The sequence below is a fragment of the Miscanthus floridulus genome, chromosome 7, assembly GCF_019320115.1.
Source record: "Miscanthus floridulus cultivar M001 chromosome 7, ASM1932011v1, whole genome shotgun sequence".
NCBI classification, from domain to species: Eukaryota; Viridiplantae; Streptophyta; class Magnoliopsida; order Poales; family Poaceae; genus Miscanthus; species Miscanthus floridulus.
The window spans coordinates 9420567-9441448 of record NC_089586.1 but is presented as its reverse complement, the minus strand read 5'-3'; the positions used below and the strand labels follow the sequence as shown (position 1 = coordinate 9441448).

At 49.7% G+C, this 20882-nt stretch overlaps 3 protein-coding genes across 3 annotated transcripts; all 3 read right to left on the bottom strand.

Moving 5' to 3' along the window:
* Window positions 1–3737: 3737 nt before the first annotated feature.
* LOC136465022 (uncharacterized) lies at window positions 3738–4594 on the bottom strand. The gene is made up of 2 exons (XM_066463925.1): window positions 4082–4594; window positions 3738–3797 (listed from the first exon to the last, which is right to left on the bottom strand). Exons 1-2 carry the CDS (start codon window positions 4592–4594, stop codon window positions 3738–3740), a joined length of 573 nt encoding a protein of 190 aa, XP_066320022.1.
* A 5672-nt stretch (window positions 4595–10266) lies between these two features.
* LOC136465020 (protein FAR1-RELATED SEQUENCE 5-like) lies at window positions 10267–12279 on the bottom strand. Its single transcript, XM_066463924.1, has 3 exons — window positions 11207–12279; window positions 10603–10972; window positions 10267–10344 (listed from the first exon to the last, which is right to left on the bottom strand). Exons 1-3 carry the CDS (start codon window positions 12277–12279, stop codon window positions 10267–10269), a joined length of 1521 nt encoding a protein of 506 aa, XP_066320021.1.
* A 656-nt stretch (window positions 12280–12935) lies between these two features.
* Window positions 12936–15404, bottom strand: LOC136462507 (uncharacterized). Its single transcript, XM_066461610.1, has 7 exons — window positions 15183–15404; window positions 14165–14293; window positions 13994–14080; window positions 13715–13864; window positions 13450–13512; window positions 13170–13349; window positions 12936–13068 (listed from the first exon to the last, which is right to left on the bottom strand). The coding sequence occupies exons 1-6, from the start codon at window positions 15219–15221 to the stop codon at window positions 13245–13247; spliced, it is 573 nt and encodes a 190-aa protein (XP_066317707.1). The 5' UTR covers window positions 15222–15404; the 3' UTR covers window positions 12936–13068; window positions 13170–13244.
* Between the last annotated feature and the right edge of the window lie 5478 nt (window positions 15405–20882).

Genomic DNA, 20882 nt, shown 5'->3' with positions numbered 1-20882 from the left:
TGTTTCCACATTGGGCTCGGGATGCCGAGAGCGGGCGAAGAGGACGAGGGGGCAGGCAATCGTTCCCCGCTTTGCTAGGGAGCAGGCGACGCCACACCTCCACGCGCTGTCCCACCGGCAGCATAGAACGAGAACCTTGCCCCTAGACAACTTCAATGCCCGGACCTGGAGCAGCTCTGTGAGCTTTAGGCCAAGGTCGAACAAGACCGACTCCTTATGCAACAGCTCCGAGACACTCTCGAGGAGGAGCAGCGAGGTTGCGGTGATGGTGGAGGAGCTCGGCGGAGGGCCCGCGACGTCCACCACCGCATCAACGATGATGAAGGAGGTGAGCAACCCCAATCTTCAATCGTGCTAGCCAGAACGTCGCGGCAGCGGCGATGCTAGTCCGAACGATGCCTGAGCCCTCTACCATAGAGGGGCAACAGGTCCATGGTGAGCTTCAGGATCTCCTCGAGACCACCGTGGTATAGCAGGCTAAAAGCTCTGCCTCTAGACGGTGTGGAGGCACCTCGGAACTTCCCATGGCACCGCCTTGGTAGGATAGGGAGGCCTCGGTTCATCCCAAGCCTGCTCGGGCACTGACAGCCAATAGGGTCCCCTCGGTGCATGACCACCTCAGCAACCGATGTGAGGCGCAAGGCAACCATGATGTGGTCAGCAGGCGACAGCGCCATGACAATGAGGGGCTCGCCCGGGGCTACCATACGCACCGAGGTGGCCGCTACGACAGTGGGGAGGACCGCAGTGGGAAGTCAACGTAGAGCCTCCCGATGCCAACCAGGACATGGACTGGTGAGTCCCATTCCTTGATTGCCTCGCTCGAGGAGAGCTCCCTGCAGACAGGACCAAAGCCCAACAGCTTGCGCGATGAGCCAAAACTTACTTTCTCAGCAACAGCGAATTGTATAGGCGAAGCCCGTCTGGCATGCTCCAACGATGCATCACCACCGAGGCAGGCCAAGCCCTACTTTGGGACTTGCACGCGGGGGCCTATGGGCACCATGCAGCGCCTCGCACGCTCATGGGAAACGCCTTCCGCCAAGGGTTCTACTGGCCAACGGTGGTTGCTGACGCCACCAAGCTCGTACGCTCCTATGAGGGATGCCAGTACTATGTGCAGTAGACGCACCTCCCGGCCCAAGCCCTCCAAACCATCCCCATTACATGGCCGTTCACCGTGTGGGGGCTCGACATGGTTGGGCCTCTACAGAAGGCCCCCAGAGGCTACACCCATCTGCTGGTAGCAATCAATAAGTTCTCCAAGTGGATCGAGGCTCGTCCGATCAATCGAATCAAATCTAAGCAAGCGGTGCTGTTCTTCACTAACATCATCCATAGGTTCAGGGTTCCAAACACCATCATCACCGATAATGGGACACAATTCACTGGCCAAAAATTCCTGACATTCTGCGATGACCACCACATCCATGTGGCCTAGTCGGCCATAGGAAACCCTAGGACAAACGGCCAAGTAGAACGTGCCAACGGCATGATCCTACAAGGCGTCAAGCTAAAAATATACAACTGGTTGAAGAAATTTGGCAAGAAATGGCTTGCTGAACTCCCATCGGTCATCTAGAGCCTAAGGAACACCCCAAGCTGAGCCATGGGGTTCACACCATTCTTCCTGGTCTATGGAGCCGAGGCCGTCCTCCCCACTGACTTGGAATACGGTTCCTCGAGGCTACAGGCCAACAACGAGCAAAGCAACCACACCACCCACGGAGATGCCCTCGACCAACTGGAGGAAGCCCGAGATGTTGCGCTTCTACATTTTTGGCCAAGTACCAGCAAGCCCTACGACGCTATCAAGCCCGACGCATTCGAAGCCAAGACCTGAAGGTGGGCGACCTGGTGCTGAGGCTGAGGCAGAGCAACAAGGGCCACCACAAGCTGACCCCGCCATGGGAAGGACCATACATCGTCGCCCAAATGCTGAAGCCCGGGACCTACAAGCTAGCCAACGAGAAGGGTGAAATCCTCACCAACGCTTGGAACATAGAACAGCTATGTCGCTTTTACCATTAAATTTCTAAGCATTGTATACATCGTTTCTCGAAATACAATTAAGAAGCGTTCTTTAGTTGTTCTAATTTTTTGAGAAACCCCCCGAGCCTATCAAAGGGCTCAGCGTTATGATAACACCATAAGGGAGACTTGGCTCTGCCTCTGCAGAGGTGCCCACCGCGGGGCTCGAACAAGACTTGACTCTACCTCTGCAGAACCGAGCCTCCCTCGGGGCTAGAAGGGAGGACTCCCCCCCTAAGTCCCATGTACCATTTTTTTAGTCGTTTTTTTGAAAAAAAATCTATGCCTAACTCTCTAGCACGCTCTGACAAATCGGTTGTAAAAAAACTAAGGACTGAAAGTCTGTCTCAAGGCTAAAAGGCCGGTCAAGTCGCGAGACGACCTACGCCTCCGGGCTATGGCACTCCCTCACCACCTTTCGCCCAAGGGGCAGCTTAGGCTTCGAGGAAGTTTTTTGCAAGAGATATGTTCAGAGACGAGATAGAGGGCAGAGGCTCGGAAATACAGTAAAAATGATTAAGAAGCGTAGACGCACAAGTACTTTAAAAAAGGCCTCGATAGGCCACAGGCGTTACGGTACAAAAATAATCCTAATCTGTTTACATGGCCTCTTGGGCCCAGGTCAAGGCTCAGGGTCTCCAGCATCAGTGGACGGCATGGGAGGGACCACCTCCTCCTCGAACAGCTTGGCCAGCGCCATGTCGGGGCCCTCAGCCGCCTCCATCAGCTTCCTGACCTCCTCATCGGCCTCCTCGTCATCCTCGGCCAGGACGTAGCCATCGCTAATGGCCTCAAGGTCGACGCCAACATAGTGCGAGACGACGATGGCCAGAGCACGCTTGATGCCCATGTGTAGTGCCCCTCGGAGTCGCTCGCGCACTTGGCCGCTCAACGCAATCAGGCGGCTCCCAAGGGAGCTACCCGACTGGACTCCCTCAACCTCTAGGGCCTCGCAGGCGGTATGGGAGGCACTCTACAGCACATTGTGCTCCCCGATCTCGGCATCGAGCACCACCCACACCGCGACGGAAGCCTTAGCAACCCAGGAGACCTCCTTCTCCAACCCTATGCCAAGACAAGCAGGATGGGGTTAAGCGCAAAGGGAAATAAGCCGAACAGGGGTTAAGGCCTATGGGACTCACCCCCGGCTTTCTCTTCCCAGCATTGGGCCTCGACCCGAGAGGCCTCGGCTTTCTCCTTTAGGCGCTGGACCTCGACCCGAGAGGCCTTGGCCGCCCTGGAAGCCTCCTTCTCCAGCTCTGCATCACATTGGGGGGTTAGGGGTCGAGCGCAAGAAAAACAAATAAAACAAGGGGCGTGGCTCAATGGGACTCACCGTCGGCCTTCTCCTTTAGTGCCAGGGCCTCGACCCGGGAGGCCTCGGCCACCTTGAGGGCCTCGGCTAGGGTGCCTTTCATCAACAGGTGCGCACCCTGCTCTGTCCCCAGCTGCCCAGCGATGGCCTTGGCAGAGGCCTTCGCTTCTTTAGCCTGGGACCTAAAGGTGTCCCACTCACTGGCCGCCCAGGTCAGCTCCTCCTCCAGCTCCTTGATCTGCACCGCCAGAGGGGCGGCCTGCTCCCGAACCATGGCTGCCTCGGCCTTCGCATCGGCAAAGCAAAGGCAGAGGTTCTCCACCTCCGCGCTCCACGCCGATAGAAGCTCGTTGGCACCAGCAAGCAGGTCCTTCTGCTGCTGGAGCTGGTCCTAGATGCCCCTCTCCCGCCAGAGGAACAACGACTTCCTGAGGGACCAGTCCTCGAGCTCCTGGATAGGCAGAATAGACATCAAGCGCTGCGAGAGAACTCGGGAAAAAGACGACACCACACAAGAAGAGAAGGCGCGTACCTGGGCGACATCGGGTAGATCGTCAGCCACAACGGACAGCGCTGTCCGTAGCGACCGCTCTGCCAGACGACGGTATTGCTCGAAAGTGCTCCATTGCCCCCCTCAACCATGTCCTCAAGAGCGAACAAAGGCTCCCCCTTAGGGTCATCCCGGCTCCGCCATAAGACACGCATATGATCCCACCCACGGGGCTCAGGTTGTACCCACACGAGGGCTGAGTTTCCCTCACCAGAGGTTGGAGCTGGCTGCTCTGTGGTGCTGACCGCCTCGGCATCCACCGCCTCCTTCCCCCGGGAAGTATCATCGGAGGAGATCGGATGGACCTCCACTTCTCGGGCGCTCTCCTGAGTCAGCGGTGGGCCTTGGACTGGGGGCAGCACTGAGGCTTGCCCCGCCTCCATCTCCACTTCCTGGGCCACCAGCTTCGCCGCGCTCACGCCGGCCTCTGCCACCCCAGCCTCGGTGGTCCCGAGGGCTCCGGCCTCCGCCACCCTGGCCTTGGTGGTCCTGGGGGCTCTGGTCCCCGCCACCCCGGCCTCGGTGGTCCCGAGGGCTCCAACCTTTGCCACCTCGGCCTCTATCTCCTCGGCCTTAGGAATCCGGGGGGCCTCAGCCTCGCCCTTGGTGGCCTCGGTGACTGAGGGTGCCTCAGCTTCATTCAACCCATGGGCCTCGGCCTCGCGGGGCATAGGCTCCTCCTCCTCCACTTGCTTCATGGCCGCCTCGGTAGCCTCTCCCTGGGCTACCGGCTCCTTCGGGTCGGCCCTCGCCGACTCTGCGCCATGTTGTATGGCGGCTTGTGCCTCCACCACCTAGTGGGCAGTGGAGCTAGGGCTCACCTTAAGCACCTTACGTGGCACCAAGGCGGGCACCTCCGCATGACGCTTCTGGCTAAAGATGAGATACTTACACGGTCAGCATACGACCAAAAAGCGAGCGGGAGACGATACGAACTCCGCTGACAAAGCACTTACCTCGAATAGGGACGCAACCGCTTTGGCACTGCGACCCTCCTCTGCAACAATAGTGGCGGCAGCGGTGGCACGGCCTCTGTATCCGCTGGTGCCAGCCGGCCCTCGCCGGACTCCGACGCCCCCTCGATCCTCTACAGGGGCAGTTGCATTGCCCCCGCCGCCACCAAGCTCCACCTCTGCCTTCAAGCCCACCAGGCAGACGGCGCGCTTCCCTAATGCCCGTGCCGCGGGTGTATCGGCCTCGGCTTCGGGGGGGCGATCGCCGGCCCCGAGGCATCCTTTCCTCCACCCCCTGGAAGCACTGGGCTACTCGCCGACGCCCTGAGCGCTATCCCCCGATGTCAGGGAGATGGTCCAGGGGACCCCACCCCACCTCGCTCTTGTCATCTTTGCCCAAAGAGTCCGTCGACAGCGATGGCGATGGGGACGCCTCCATCGGGAGACCGTCCTGCCTCTACTATCGGTGGCGCTTCTCCAGCTCCTCGCGCTCAAGGATCTTCCTCATGCGCTTTGCCTCCTCGGCATCCTTCTTCTTCTTCTGCGCCTCGGTGTGCGCCTGGTTCACCGCCCACCGCTTTGCGTCCTCGGGAATAGGCGGCGGGGAGGCTCGCACGTCCCTCATTCCCTATAGGAACGACGAACACAAATAAGGGAATAGGAAATGATGAGGAATGGGGAGGCCTTGGGGGCTGCAGCGGCGCGTGACTTACCAGGGAGAGGTACCCCCGCGACGGGCACATTGCGATGGGGGTCAGACCACCGCTCCTTAGCTTCCCCTCCACCGTCTCCCTCACCCGACGTAGAATCTCCTCATCGGAGAGGGCGTCGGCGGACATCCGGATGCCCTCGATCAGCTCATCCGGTCTCATGTCAAACAGGCACCGCCGCTGAGCCATCAGCGGCAGCACCCTTCGGCGGTGGAAGGCCGCCACGACCACAGCCGCCATAAGGCTACAACTGCGCAGCCTCTTTAGACCCTCCAAGAGTGACTGCAGCTTGGGCTGATCCTCCTTCGGGACGTCATACCTCCACTTCTCCAGCTGGCTCTCCATGACCTGCCCAGTGTAGGGGGGAAGTCCGCCATCATCGTTGCGGAGGTAGAATCAGCTGTTATACCAGTGGCGGTTGGACGACACGAGTTGCGCCGGGATGTAGAGGTGCTGCCGGTCTTGGCACACTTGGAGAGTGCAGCCTCTGGCCCTCACCACCTTTCTCATGCCTGTTGTGCCCATTGGCTTGGTGGTGTGCCCCGCCCAGAAGAGGTGGAGCCACAGCTCCCAATGGGGGGGCAATCCCTAGGTACCCCTCGTAGACGGCGACGAAGATGGCCGCCTACGCGATGGAGTTGGGGTTGAAGTTGTGGAGCTCCATGTCATAGTAGTGCGGGAGCGCCCGCATGAACCGATCCACCGGCAGGCAAAGACCGCACTCATAGAAGGACACGAAGCTCACAAACGTAGCCATCACGTGGCCTCGGCTTTGGCTCGCCCCCCGAAGCAATCCACTCCGGTCTACTGGGGTCAGTAACCGGACGAAGGAGGCCATCATCGATGAGCGACTGCAGCGTCTCAACGGATATGTCGGACTGACCCCAAGGATCCACCTAGATGACAACCACGTTGGCCATGAGTATGGTGGGGAATGCGACTACGGCGGTAAGCCTTGCTCTCTCCCTCTCTTCCTCTCCCTTCTCCCTTCTTCTCCCCGGCGCTCTCTGTTCCTAGCAACAGCTCGAGGGTAGCAAAAGCAAAGGCAGACAAGGTAAGGAGGAGAGGGGTGAGGCTCGACATGTATTTATGCAGGAAGGGGGCAAAATGGATGGGCGATGAAACCGGGGAAGTTTCCCTCAGATCTAGCATAGTTAATCCAGATCCGATTTTACCGCCCACGCGCCCACCTTTTCCTTATTAATCGCGTGCACAGTTATGTCCCATTCGCTGACACCACGTCGCATCCGACCACAGCAGCAGCAAGCGCCGTTTTGCCTCCCCAAGAAAACCGTCTAAAAAGGTGCTCCTACCATTGTCAGCCTATAGGAGGGGAATACCCCCCACCCGATTCCTTCCAAACTAAGGAACTGGGCACCGAGCCCGCTACGGTCCAAGGGTTCGAAGGCTGGGCCCTCGAGGGTTTCGACAGCCGCCCCAGGACAACAGAGTCAGGGATGACTATGGGTGAGACTATACATGGCTGAGGCCCAAGCAAGCGAAACACTTGGGACGCCCTAAGTCGTGTCCGAGACCGGTAGGGTGGTCTCTAAATGGGATCCCATCGTAGGGAGGCATTGAGCCCCCGGGGCCAATCGAACGGCCCTAGGACCCACTAGAGAAGCCCTCTGGTACTTTTGGAGTGTGTCTCTAGACTGCTAGCTGACCCTATCGAATTGGGCACGTGCCTCCACTCGGACTCACCCGATAATAGCTCACCAGAAGTGTCACCGCTCGCGCCCATCGAGGGTAGCCTGGCATATTTGACCCCTTCTTCTGAGCGAAAAGATGCACGAGGGTCGCACAAAAAGCTAGGGGAACTCCTGATCGCCCTCTCGCTCCATGCAGAGGCTTAGGGGCTCTTCCTGCAACCTTGCTAAGACCCAGCAACCTAGGCTTGCACCTAAGGGGGCTCGACAAACAACCCCTCCTTCTGAACGAAAAGGATGCGTGAGGGTCACACAAAAAGCCAGGGGAACTCCTGATCGCCCTCTCGCTCTGTGCAGAGGCTCGAGGGCTCTTCCTGCAACCTTGCCGAGACCCAGTGACCCAGGCTCACACTCGAGGGGGCTCGGCAAACAACCCCTCCTTCCGAACGAAAAGGATGCGCGAGGGTCGCACAAAAAGCTAGGGGAACTCCTGATCGCCCTCTCGCTCCATGCAGAGGCTCGGGGGCTCTTCCTGCAACCTTGTTGAGACCCAGCGACCCAGGCTCACACTCAAGGGGGCTCGGCAAACAACCCCTCCTTCTGAATGAAAAGGATGCGCGAGGGTCGCACAAAAAGATAGGGGAACTCCTGACCACCCTCTTGCTCCATGCAGAGGCTCGGGGGCTCTTCCTGCACCTAGGACGAAGACAAGCAACCCAAGCTCACACTCGGAGGCTCGGAAAAACACGATAAAGGGCACCGAGCCCGTTACGGTCTAGGGGTTCAAAGGTTGGGCCCCCTAAGGTTTCGACAGCCACCCCAGGACAAACAGAGTTAGGGATGACTATGGGCGAGCCCATACATGGCCAAGGCCCAAGCAAGCAAATGCTTAGGATGCCCTAAGTTGTGTCTGAGACCGACAGGGAAGTCTCCGAATGGGATCCCACCGTAGGGAGGCATCGAGCCCCCGGGGCCAATTGAATAGCCCTGGGACCCACTAGAGAAGCCCTCTGGTACTTTTGGAGTGCGTCTCTAGACCGCTAGCCGACCCTTATTGAACGGGGCACGGGCCTCCACTCGGACTTACCCGATAACAGCTCACCGGAGATGTCACTGCTCGCGCCCACCGAGGGTAGCCTGGCATCCTCCACCCCTCCTTCCGAACGAAAAGGATGCATGAGGGCCGCACAAAAATGATAGGGGAACTCCTGATCACCCTCTTGCTCTGCGCAAAGGCTCGGAGGCCCTTCCTGCAACCAAGCCGAAGACCCAGCGACCCGAACTCGCACTCATGGACTCAGCAAACGCAATAAAACCCCTCACACGACGTGAGAAAAACCCCTAGTGGAATAAATCCACTCCTCCAGGGCCTCAGGGGCTACACCCGGTGGGTGCGCTCACGCACACCCACCGAGGCCTCGAGTACAAAATATCATCCTGTCAGGAGCTGCCGCGAGCCAAGTCTCGTTGAAACCTCAGGAAGAGCGCTCACACTCTCCCTGAGGCTCGAGGGCTACTGTCGGGTACCACAAAAAGGGGTCCCTTAAGCAAGAACCGAAAAAATAGCTTAGACCCTATCAAAATCAAAGCCAAGAGACAACTATTGGCTAAACCCCCGGTCTTGTCCGAGGCTACCAACTCTCCACCTCGCTTGAGGCCCCACGCATAAGGCCTCGGATAGGAAACCGATTCTCTATCTCACTCGAGGCCGGCTCGTAAAGCCTCGGACGGGGAACCGATTCTCTGTCTCGCTCGAGGCCGGCTCGTAAGGCCTCGGATGGGAAACCGATTCTCCGCCTCGTTCAAGGCGGGCTTGGCAAAAACCCCGTCGCCTCCACCTCGACCGATTTCTCTGACAGAACGTCACGTCCAACTAAACGTGCCCAACCGCTCCCGCAATATCAGCCAAACGACGGCTTGACACAGCGAAGTGGCCGACGCGACGGGGGTCACATCGACGCCATGACGTCCGGGACAGGACGGGGCAAGGGTTATCTATCGCTGTGCTTGGCACTGTGCCCACGACGGACACCCATGCGGCGCTGTGCTACCTGACCCCAACTACTCCGAGGACAGCACGGTGTGGGGAGTCAAGTCCGGGTCACTATGGCCTCGGAATCAGTGTACAAGACCAACTGTTCCCTCCAAGCCTCGGACAACCACTTTAGGGTCTCGGCAACCTCAGGATTCGCGCCCACCGAGCCCCCCACGATGGCTCGGCCTCGGCGCGAACTGAGCCTCGGCTCTTTACGCTGTCAACATACAGCGACCAGGCACGTCGCCCGCCATGCCCTGCTTCAAGCTATCACTAGAGCTCCCACGTCGCATAGGATCGAGCGTGATTGGCGCGTCGCTCTAGTACACCAAGTACAAGACCGCTCCGTCGACCATGCCACCATAGTAGCAAGCTACAGGGCTCGGACATGCCACCGCCGCTTATAGGATGCTGCATAGCGAACACATGTATCACCCCTATCCCCCCCTTCGACTATAAAAGGTAGAGACCGGGGCCGTTTCTAGGGAGGCTTAGGCTCTCGCTCTAACGAACTCACGACAAGTTCAGGTCCACGAACACGCTCACACGCACAAAGATGAACAAGCGACTCATGCCACTACGTAGAGACCTAGGGCTAGATCCCTCTCTCGCCCTGCTTGTAACCCTCTACTACGAGCAACTCGGTGCAAGGAATACAAAATCGATCTCTCAGACTGGACGTAGGGCACCTATTGCCTGAACTAGTATAAACCTTGTGTCTCTTTGCATCATCATCTGGGATTAGGGACACGCAGTACAAATTCACTAGTTGGTTGAGGGCCCACCGGTCCAAAACACCGACAGTAGGGCACTGCAATTTTAGTTATGAGCACGTGCAATCCAAGTTTTATCAAGTTGTGGCCCAGTAGTCTCTTCTAGTAGCCTCAGATAGATACATTTCATTGTAGGTCTAAAGATATAATAGTACTGAATTTACAATTACTCTATTACTAATAAATTACATAAATTATTTGGCCACTGTAATTGCAGCTATTAGCATTCCATCTCTTGTTTTTGGTTTTCTCAATTCTTGACTTTCCCCTTCTTTGGTTTGCTTGCTGCACTTGCACTACTACTATTTATTAGTGTTGTCAACATCTCCTGCATGATAATATCAACAACATTAGATGAATATACATATGAAGAAGTGACATCTGTTGTTGTAGTGCTAACATTTACTTTTTGCCTATGTTTCTCTGTGTTACCTGATTTCCTTTTCTTTGTTTTTTAGGCACAGGAGGAAGATGCTTTTTTTTGGCATGTCTTGATGTTATGCCCTCCTTCATGACAGTGTGTACATGTAAAGTTGCTTTTTGCTTTGCTTCTGATGTCCTCAACTATTCCTATTTGCCTGGTCACTTTCTTGGGCCTTCCTCTTTTCTGAGCATTATTAGGGTCTTGCAAAAGCATTGTATCACTTTCTTGAGCTGATTCTGTTTGAGGTAGTCTGACTACATCATTAGCATCTTGCAAAACATTAGTACCACTTTGTTGAACAGATTGTGATTGTTGCAGTCTGACTTCATCTGCTGGTTCATTGAGTTTTCTTTGCATTCGCTCGACTTCTTCTAGAACATAGTTGAATGTTTCCATTGTTCTTGATCCATCTGAAGCAATATTGCTCAACTTGTTTGACAATATGTTGTGCCTCAATGGCCTACTCTTCTCAATCTCTATTTCTGGTACAGTATTCTGCCTTGTCAACTGTTTCCTCTCTTTAGCCCTCCATCTTTCAATGAAATAACTGTCATCTAGCTGAGATATATTTAGGTTTGTGAGCACCTTGATGATATGGCAGCATATTATACCATCTTTTTCAAATTTGCAACACAGACATCTGTAGTTTTTCTGTGTCAAGTCTACTGTCACAATGTATCTCCTTGTTCTGAACTCAAACTACCTATGGTACTATGATTTTAACACTGCATAAACTTTATCTTTCTAGAGTTCTTGAGCCTCATACTTTGTTGCCAATATGAGCTCCTTTTGAAACTTGAAGAATATCTTTCTGTTGTACAGCCTTGCAGCCTGCCTTTCGAACTCATATGACGTACTCAACCAAGGCATTGATCTGGTTTCAAAGTCCTGTTCTGCTTGATTCTTTTCTGTTGTATCTGAAATTCTTTGGAACTCATTCATAAATCTCATAATACTATACCTTGGTGTGACATCCAGTTTGAATAATGCATTTGTGCCTTCACTTCTCACTGTAGAGTTGATGAAAGGGAAGAAATGCTTCTTGAAGTAACATGGAACAAAATTTTCCCTATTAAACCACATATCATCAAGGTATCTGAAGCCACCGACATCATATGTTTGTGGCAACTTCTTGTACAAGTACTCAAACTCTGTTTCAGTCAATGAGTTCCTAAGAATGTCAAAGAGATCGTCATGCAGCTTCTTGTTCCTTTCCAATGAAAATATCCTGCCACCTTTCTCCTGAGCTTTCTTCACAATGTGGAAGAAGCAGTTCTGATGAATAGTGTCCGGTAGAACGTTTCTGATAGTAGCCTTCATTGCTAGGTCTAGGTCAGTGATTATAGTTTTAGGGTCCTTTCCTCCCATACAAGTCAGCATTGTCTGAAACAACCACTCAAAAGTTTTTGTAGTTTCATCCATTTTGAAAGCGCAGCCAAACAGGCAATTGTCCCCATGACCTGTAATACCAACAATTGGTGCAAACTTGAGGGAGTACTTGTTTGTGTTGTAGGTTGTATCAAAACTAATGCAATCTCCAAATTCCTCATAGTACCTTCTGCTTGTACCATTGGACCAGAAAATATTTTTCACTTTGTTGTTTTCATCTATGGAAAACTTGTAGAAGAACATTGGGTCCTCAGCCTGTTTCTTAGAGAACCAGTCATACACTTGCTGCATGTCATTATCCGATGTTGGCTTATTTATCTTTGTCTTCTCATTGCTGATATGTTTCTTGTTGTATGGAGTGACATCCCCTCTTATATAAGATAGGACTGTCATAATCTTCCTATCTGGTAGGTTCACTTTATTGAATGTTGCAATAAGTTCCTTCTCCATTTCAGTCATCCTAATCTGTGAAAACAGTTTATTCTTCTAATCCTTGCTTGCAAACGCATGATTATGCTCAAGATTCAACCTGGTTATTGTTCATTCTCCATTCTATAGTGTGACAACAAGTTCAGCGGGGCACTCGGTTGGTACAAGCGTACTTGTTTTCCTTTTGTTTGGCACAGGATTAGGTGTTGGCGGTGTACCAGAAATCTTCTTTTTGTTCTTTCTTACGCTTTGGACTCCTGAAACAGAAATCTTCCTTTTGTTGTTTCTTGTGCTTCGTACTCCTGAAACATCAGTGCTATCATCCTCCTTTCTCTTACCAGACAAGTTACACTTGTATGTGACCCTTGTTACCTGGCCATAGTTGTGATCTTTCTTGTCTTGGCACTTGTATGTGTGCCATTTGACCAATGAAAACCTGACTATAAATGCGTAGTCATTGTAGAAACTGTACGCATCTTCTGTTGTTTTGAATTTCATGCCTAGCTGAGGAACATGCCTGCTAGCATGTTCCTAAGATAAACGCTCAGCTGCCATAATACTTTGGCTTTCAATCTGAATTGCCCTGAGCTCTTCTTCATCTTGTTCTTCACTTGCTACTAGATATTGTTTTGTCATGTTGCCCTCTGTATCTTGCTCCTCTTCACTGTCTTGTTCATCTTGTCTTTCCTCATCTACCATGTTTTCTTCATTTGCAAACTCTAGTACTGCTTCTGATTCTTCATTTCGCTTGCCGTCTGCATCATCTTGTGGCGGCTCATAGATTCTGCTGGTAGTGATGAACATCCGGTTCTGTTTTCACCGATAAGAAAAAAGGTGTACTGTTAGATATTTCATCTTGTATTGTAGCAAACAAAGTAATTTAGCTGTATATGTAGAGAACAAGTAAATACCTCTAGTGGAAATGACTCATTGAGTATGTCCATGAAACTTCCTATCATTTCAGATGACAAAAATTCTTCATAATTCTAATTTGAAGATTTAGCCTGAGCTATGACTTGGTTCATAGGGCTTGTATAGCTTGATCCGCCCTGTGATAGTACATAACTTGTTCCTCTTGGTGACATGATCACCTGCAAATTTTGGGGTTCACCATTACAATAAAATCTTAGTTCTTTTGTTAGTACCCATTTTTTAAAAAAAATTGTGAAATGTGAGTTTTAGGAATCTCACTTCTTGTCTCTGCATTTCTTGTTCTTGTCCATAGCTGCTGTAGTTCACTGGTGGTATTGAGCTCTGCTGTTACAGCATGAGGTCAGTCAAATGCCAAGGAGATAGAGAGGAAGACAAAGTAGTGGAATAACACATTGAAGCAAGACAAAGTAAGTCAAACTTGTAGTGCCTGCTGCATTATTATTATTATATTTTTTGCACAGGGTTTGACAAACTTATATATGTCACACTGACAATATGTGTTATAAGTTGAATTCCTTTTTACCTCATGAGTATTGTTGGCATTTTCAATGTTTGTATGAAACATGTAGTAGCTCTCATGATTGAATTCCACTTCTCTTTCGGACGCACCCTGCATATGAAGAAGACTATCATGTCCATAACAGTTGTAGTCCAGTAGTGCTGATGAACTATCCTGTTCATTACAAACAAACAAAAAGAAACTCAAATATCAGTAGTTGCAATTAGGAATAGTCTAAATTACAAGTTTGTAGCATTACAATTGTAGTTTTCTTAATATGTAATAACTGCAATTTTTATTTACCTCATTAGTATAATTAGGGTTTACAATGTTTGAATTAAAATTGTAGTAACTTTGAATATTGGCTTCTAAATCTCTTGCTAAAGCATTCTGCATATATTAAGATAAACCGATTAGTGAAAGCAACACTGCCAAAGCACTCTGCATATAATAAGATAAATCAATTTTTCAAACCTGTTCATAATGTATGTTAGCTATTATCTCTGATAATTGTGTAAGTTCCAGTCCAGTGTCATCACATCCAATACCCATTTCCCTTAAGAAGTTTGCATCTCCTATTTGATGCAGTCCTTCGTTGTGAACCTGCATAAACATGCAACAAACTGTTATTTTTAGGTGTAAGAATATCTTTTGCATTGTAGTCAGCCAGTGGGCAGTGACATTTGTGGTGGTCATCTAAACTTACAACCAAAACAAACAAGCAAAAAAAAGGGTGTCTGCCTCTATGGCAATTCTGTCATGTGCAAGGAATTTCACAAGCTGATCAATTTGTGATCAAGTTGCCTCTGAGTTCTTTACAAGTTTCCCCAAAATCCTATACAAGTTACCTCTAAATCCTATACTAGTTGTCTCTTAATTCTATACAAGTTCCCTCTAAATCCTATACATGTTGTCTCTGAATTCTATACAAGTTGCCCCTAAATCCTTTACAAGTTGCCTAGGTTCATAACACATTGTTCTTGTAGTCATCAACCACCATGTAGGCATGGATCCCACTAGATTTGCTCTATGGTCACTGTTATGATTTGTGCTACCACTTAAATGCAGTTTACATAACTCATGATGTACCATCCTACTCTTAAATACAGGTGAATGTCTTACTAAATTTTTTAGGCTCTGAAAATGCAAATGTGACTTTGACATACTACTCTGTTCCTCACTCCTTGATGGGCTTATAATACTAGTAATTAGTTTGTATATATACATGTATTTATATAAGTAACAATACGTTACAGTTGCACTATTTGAAACTTGCAATTTTCATATACTTGTTTTGTAATTGTTGGAGACAGATAACTGGAAATCTAAATCGGTTTGACAAGTGTACTTTACTTTGGATAACTATAGAGCTATAGCAACAGCAACAAAGAAGACAGAAGCAAGATGGTTACGGTTCAGGTGTTTCAGTGAACTGATGCAATGAGAAAAAGGAGATGAAGGCAAGAAATAGAATAATCTTGCTGATTAGTACCTTTTTCCTAGGCAGATTATATCCTTTGCCCTTGTTCATCTTCTTGTGTTTTACCTGTGCATTTATTCTCTAATTTTCGCTCTTCTCTCCACTCTAATTCCCCTTCTAGATCCAGATTGATCGGGGGTGTTTCTTTCTTGCTGGAGGGTGTAGTGGCAGAGCTGTAATTTCTGTGTACTATTTTATTGGGCCGAATAGCTACTTTGTGGCTCGAATGAGTAGTTATTTGATATAGCGGGTATCGGATCTTGCACCTGTTAAGGTTTGGCGGGCCCGATAGCTGCTTTGGTTGGGTTTGCGGTTCATTTGCAGACCCGTTTTGTTGTCTGCTACAGAAAAACAACAGAGAACAGATCTGACCCTTGGATGCAAATCCAAGGGCCCTGGATGTCGCCTGAGATGGTTCATATATTTCAGGCGACTGAAATATAGCAACTCCCATATTTGTACCTTTAATATGAACCTGACCATTGACCAGGTCTTGCTATAAATAAATATGAGATGTATGACTGATGCTTTTATATATACATGCACTCCATCTCCATGAGACTGATGAAAATTTCCTGGCACCCTGCTTGTCTGTTTTAGTTTTAGTGCTCGATCGGTTCATTATTCATTTTTATGTGTCTCGATCTCTGTATCTGAACTTAAGCTTTGGAGTTTTCAGGATTCTGTGTGCTAGCTAGATTAAGAAGTTGAGAAGACAGCACGTACGCGCAGAAGAGCGCTCATTAGTCCTAGGAAGTAGTCATGTAAAACTATATATGTAGAGGCACGTCACCTCCACTCCATAATGAAAAGGCAACAAAGCAAAACCAAATGCAAAGCTTCAACGTGAAAGGGAAGACGTCATGCATATAGACGATGGCATCTGTTTGCTAGATGATTATCAAATGCCACTACTACAAAAACGATTTATGGCAACGCATCCCTTTCTTTATGTGGTGGCTTGAGTCGACCCTACAAATGGTTACCAAATAAGCCGCTCTTACAAATAGATTTATAGGGACGGCCAGTATTATCAGTCGCCCCTATAAATAACTCGATTTATAGGGGCGGCTCTATATCCAGCCGCCACTACAAATCAGATTTGTAGGGCGGCTCAATATTGAACAGCCCCTACAAATAGACACCGAGTATTAAAAATTAAGCACTAAAATTCAAATTTTGTAAACAACCTCGGATGGAGAAACAACCAAAATGAAAGTTGTAGACCTCGAAAAGTTATGAAATTTTATAGTTGATAATTTTTTGATTTGAAATCATCTTGTCAAGAAAAACTAGGTTTGAATTTTCAAAAAATTAAAATTTTAATTTTTTAAACGACCTTAGATGGACAAACAGTAAAAATGAAAGTTGTAGATCTTGAAAAGTTATGAAACTTTATAGTTGACAACTTTCTCATTTGAAATCATCTTGTCATGGAAAACTACGTTCGAATTTCTGAAATTTGAAATTCAAATTTTATAAATGACCTTGGATGGAGAAACTACCAAAATGAAAGTTGTAGATCTCGAAAAGTTATAAAACTTTGTAGTTGACAACTTTTTCATTTGAATTAGTTTAGGGCCTCAAATAATCAATTTATGCTTAGTTTTGTATAATATGTGGGGAACCAAAATGAATCGTAGACACAAGTGATCGTGAGGTGCAGTGGTAGAGGAGTTTGCGCGCGAGGGAGAGGTTTCAGGTTCGAATCTCGGCCGACGCAAAGTGTGCAAAAATCGTGAAAAATGCTGCAACCATAGAGTGGGGTGTGTGGCTGCCGGTGGGAACCTCCTCGGATTAAAAAAATTGCTATTTTCCCCCCTTTTTCGTGATTTCTGGAAATTGATATACAACCGCCCCTACAAATCGATTTGTAGGAGCGGCTGATAACACCAGCCCCAGCCGCTCCTATAAATCGATTTGTAGGGGCGGTCTGGGAACCGCCCTTACAAATACATGATTTGTAGAGACGCTTAGGTAGGGGCGGCTGGGCAAACTACCCCTACAAAGCCTCTAGAGCCGCCCCTACAAATATTATTTGACGTATTGTGCTGTCTTCAATTGGTATAAGTCTTAGAAAGAAAAAAAAACTCTTCATGGTATATGTTCATACCAAAAAAATACCATAAAGGCAATGAAAAAGAAAGATATTTATACTCTAGAACCTTTGGCACCAGGCAACCAGGGCCCGGCGAAGCTGTGTCCCTGCCCGCCTAAGATTGGGCACGTGTGTTCCGTCGTGGAGGAGGAGGCGCATCTCACCGCCTGACACGGAGGGGTGGCGGGAGGTCCTGCACAGGCAAGCAGAGGCGACGCCTGCTCAGCGCGCCGCCCCCTTCAGGCCACCTCGCCGGAGGCGCATCCCGAAAGTGTTGTGAGACTGGTGCCTAAACTGCTTGTCTTATTCTCACCGCATCGCCACGTGCTGCTTGCCTCTACAATGCCTTCGATGCCGTGGGTTTCAACACTTAGCCAGAGACTACAAGCGATTGTGCTCCTTGGGCCACAACCGAGTTGGCCCCAGCGCTGGAGACTGTCGTAGTTCCGGCCACGAGGGCAACCCAGACCGGCATCAAACCTGTAGGGGGTATGGGCTGCGCACCCAAGGCACCTAGAGACATCGTGACGATGCCACCGGCAAGACGGAGGTGAGCACCGTGATGCTTGTCCAAGACGTTGAGCCGACGGAACAGTCCAGAAGATCGACTGCCAAGGTCACCGACTGTTGGGCCCTGCTCCATTTTTAACAAGATCCAACCTCCCATTTCCAGTCGATCGTGGGAAGACAGACTGCCTTGGATTCGAAGGTCCTTGGGGCAGGGCTGCTTAGCGGTCGTCGTGGCGCAACGGAGCAGTCTGGAAGATTGCTACCTATGGTCACAGACTGCTAGGCACCACCAAGTTTTGAGCAAGACCCAACCTCTCTTGGCGAGGTGATTGCTTGAGGGCAGCCGGCCTTGGATCAGATGGTTCTGGAGGCAGGGCTGCTCAGCGGTCCCCGCGGCGCAACAACCCCACTCTCCGGCGTCCCAGGCAACGACAACGACGGTCATCCATCCCTGAGGCATGAGGCGGCCAAGGAAAGCCACCTGCTCCCTGGCCCCGATGCAACACCAACCACGGCGGGACAGGCCATTCATGCGGGCGCAACTATGGACCAGGAGGGGACGGAGGTCCTACCGTCCTCACCAATGAAGGCACACACCTCGATTGTGCCTTCGGCCTAGTGCATGGTTGCCGGACAGCAAGCTGAGGCGGCCAACGGCACGGCAATGGGCGGCAATCGGGCAAGCGACAAGTTGTGCGCTGAGGGCACGCCCACACCAAGGGAGGCTGCCAAGCGACTGTCATGGTTCACTAAGGAGGTCTAGGTAATGAGGCAGACACCTCTCATCAACTCCCCGCCCAAGCAGAAACCGGCACCAAAGCGAACCGTTATGCCCATTAGGAGCAGACGGATTGCTGCTCAGCAGATGGACCACATCCCGGCGTCCAAACATGGTGAAGTACTGCTCATGAAGAATATGGTGATCCTGGCACCTTCAGCACCGATTTCCTCTATAGCCAAGCATTTGTATGACTCGTACTTCTAGGGCACCCTATCAACAGAGAAACATCAAGGTACTTGATGAACTATTCCCAGCATCTAGGGCGATGACTGGTGGAGCAACACGGTCTGGTACCACAAATAGATCATACCTTAGGTTGATCCCATTGGATCCCAAGGTTGCCATAGTCAAAATGTGGCCCCTTTGAGGTAACTGCTGGGCTAGGAATGACCTTTCTTGTATTTTAAAACTTCTATCTTCTTAATACAATGGTACGCAATGCTCTTGCGTATTCGAGAAAAAAAACTTTTGGCACCAGGTATATATACCAGCGTTATTAGAGGTGCTATGGTACATAGGCTAATGCTTTGATATCTATAGCAATACACTATGACTTTATTAGAGTTTTGGCATGCAGCAGAAGAGCACAAATGGAGGATGTAGCAATTGAAAGGCTTCAGTTTTCATGAGCTAAATAACTAATACATCAACTTAATTATTTATTTTCCAATATCTAATAAATACGTGGGCCAGATTGAAGGTAAATAAAATTGAGCTGTTTTAATTTTGACCTGCCTAATGCTATAAACAGGGAATGTCCAATGTTGTGGATGAAGATGTGTGCCGTGCACATGCATGCCTTTCATGGAACGAATCAGAAGAGTAGAGTAGCTCTTCCTGTCTCTGGTTTGTGTCGCCGTGCTCCTAGTTCATATAGTGCTTAAGAGCTCATCGATCCATTCCTCTGGGCATCGGAGTCACTGGGAATTTTTGGAAGCAGGTGTTGAGCACAACCAGACATATCACGGAACCAGTGGCATAAATAGGCCAGTTGTTGCTCTTGTTTAGCTTGGTTACCTTCTGTGTATGAGTAGTAGTGCACGACTTGAAACAGCGACAGCTAAGGCACTGCGATGGCGGCCGCTACTGTCTCCACGACGAACTTGAGCTAGCTTAACACGGTTGCTTCTTATTTTTTTATTGGAATTCATATCTTCACGGGAGAGAGATTTTATTAAAAGTAACAATCAATTAACATGGTTTCCATACATGGATTTTTCCTGATTTTTGAGTGATTCATTCATTGTGTAATACTAGCTCACTGTGTGAACGACGACTATCTTTTAATTTACTTCCAATGGGTAAACCTAAGTATTGATGTCTATATATAATGGAGCTTATACTCTTGCCATATGGCCATATCTTGCATCAATAATTTCTCATGACAATGGCAGCATATTCATAAGCATGCCTAACAGAAATCAAACTAAATATAGCAGCTGACCTAGTTGTATATTTAGATGTATATGTCGAACAGAAATCAAACTAAATATTTATATGGCCAAAGTAGCCCTAAGGAGGAGAGTAGAGAGGAGAGGAAGCGAAAGCTACAGTTTGCAAATGAGAGTGGGAGCGAGAGAGATTCTCTTGCCCACGTACCCTTGGGCTCCATATATAGGAAATGGTGGATGTGGGTTTTATATGCCACTACACTGTACAATTTGGGCCTCTTCTAGTGGGAGACTTGACCCATGTACCATATGGGCTCTCCCCAACAGTAGCCCCCTTAGCTACTAGGTTATGGTTAGTATTACATGACCTAGCATACAAGAAGAGCACTACTACAACTCAAAATTTGGTTGCGAGGATCACCTTTCGCAACCTACATGTGCACGCATCACTAAAAACTCCATCCCAAAACCCTGTGGGGAAAAAGGAGACAAAGAAAAGAGCACGCGTACGACTCTAGTCTACTTTACTTTGGGCTTCAGCTCCTTGTGTCACTTTCTTAACATGGCTCAACGGCTTCACTCAGCCCGCAGGTCTTCGCCTCCCGGACCTTCTCAGCGTGTAGATCTTCGTCTCCAATGTCTTTCTCTCTAGGACCTTCTCGCTAGAAGCTTCACTTGATGTAACAGCTCAGCCTGTTAGGAGACTGTAGTAGTTGTGTTGTTAGCCCATGTGGCCCATGTCGCACATGAGGAGTTGTAATTGATGGGTTTAGTACCACCTTGGAAGTTTAGGAGGGTGAGAAACAACTTATAATCCTTGTTGTTTCAAATGTAGCACATTCGGGTTAACCCTTTTACACAAAGCAAGGACAAAATTATAGGAGAGGTGCTATGCGTATGCAGGCCCATTCCACATGCAGAGCTCAGCCATA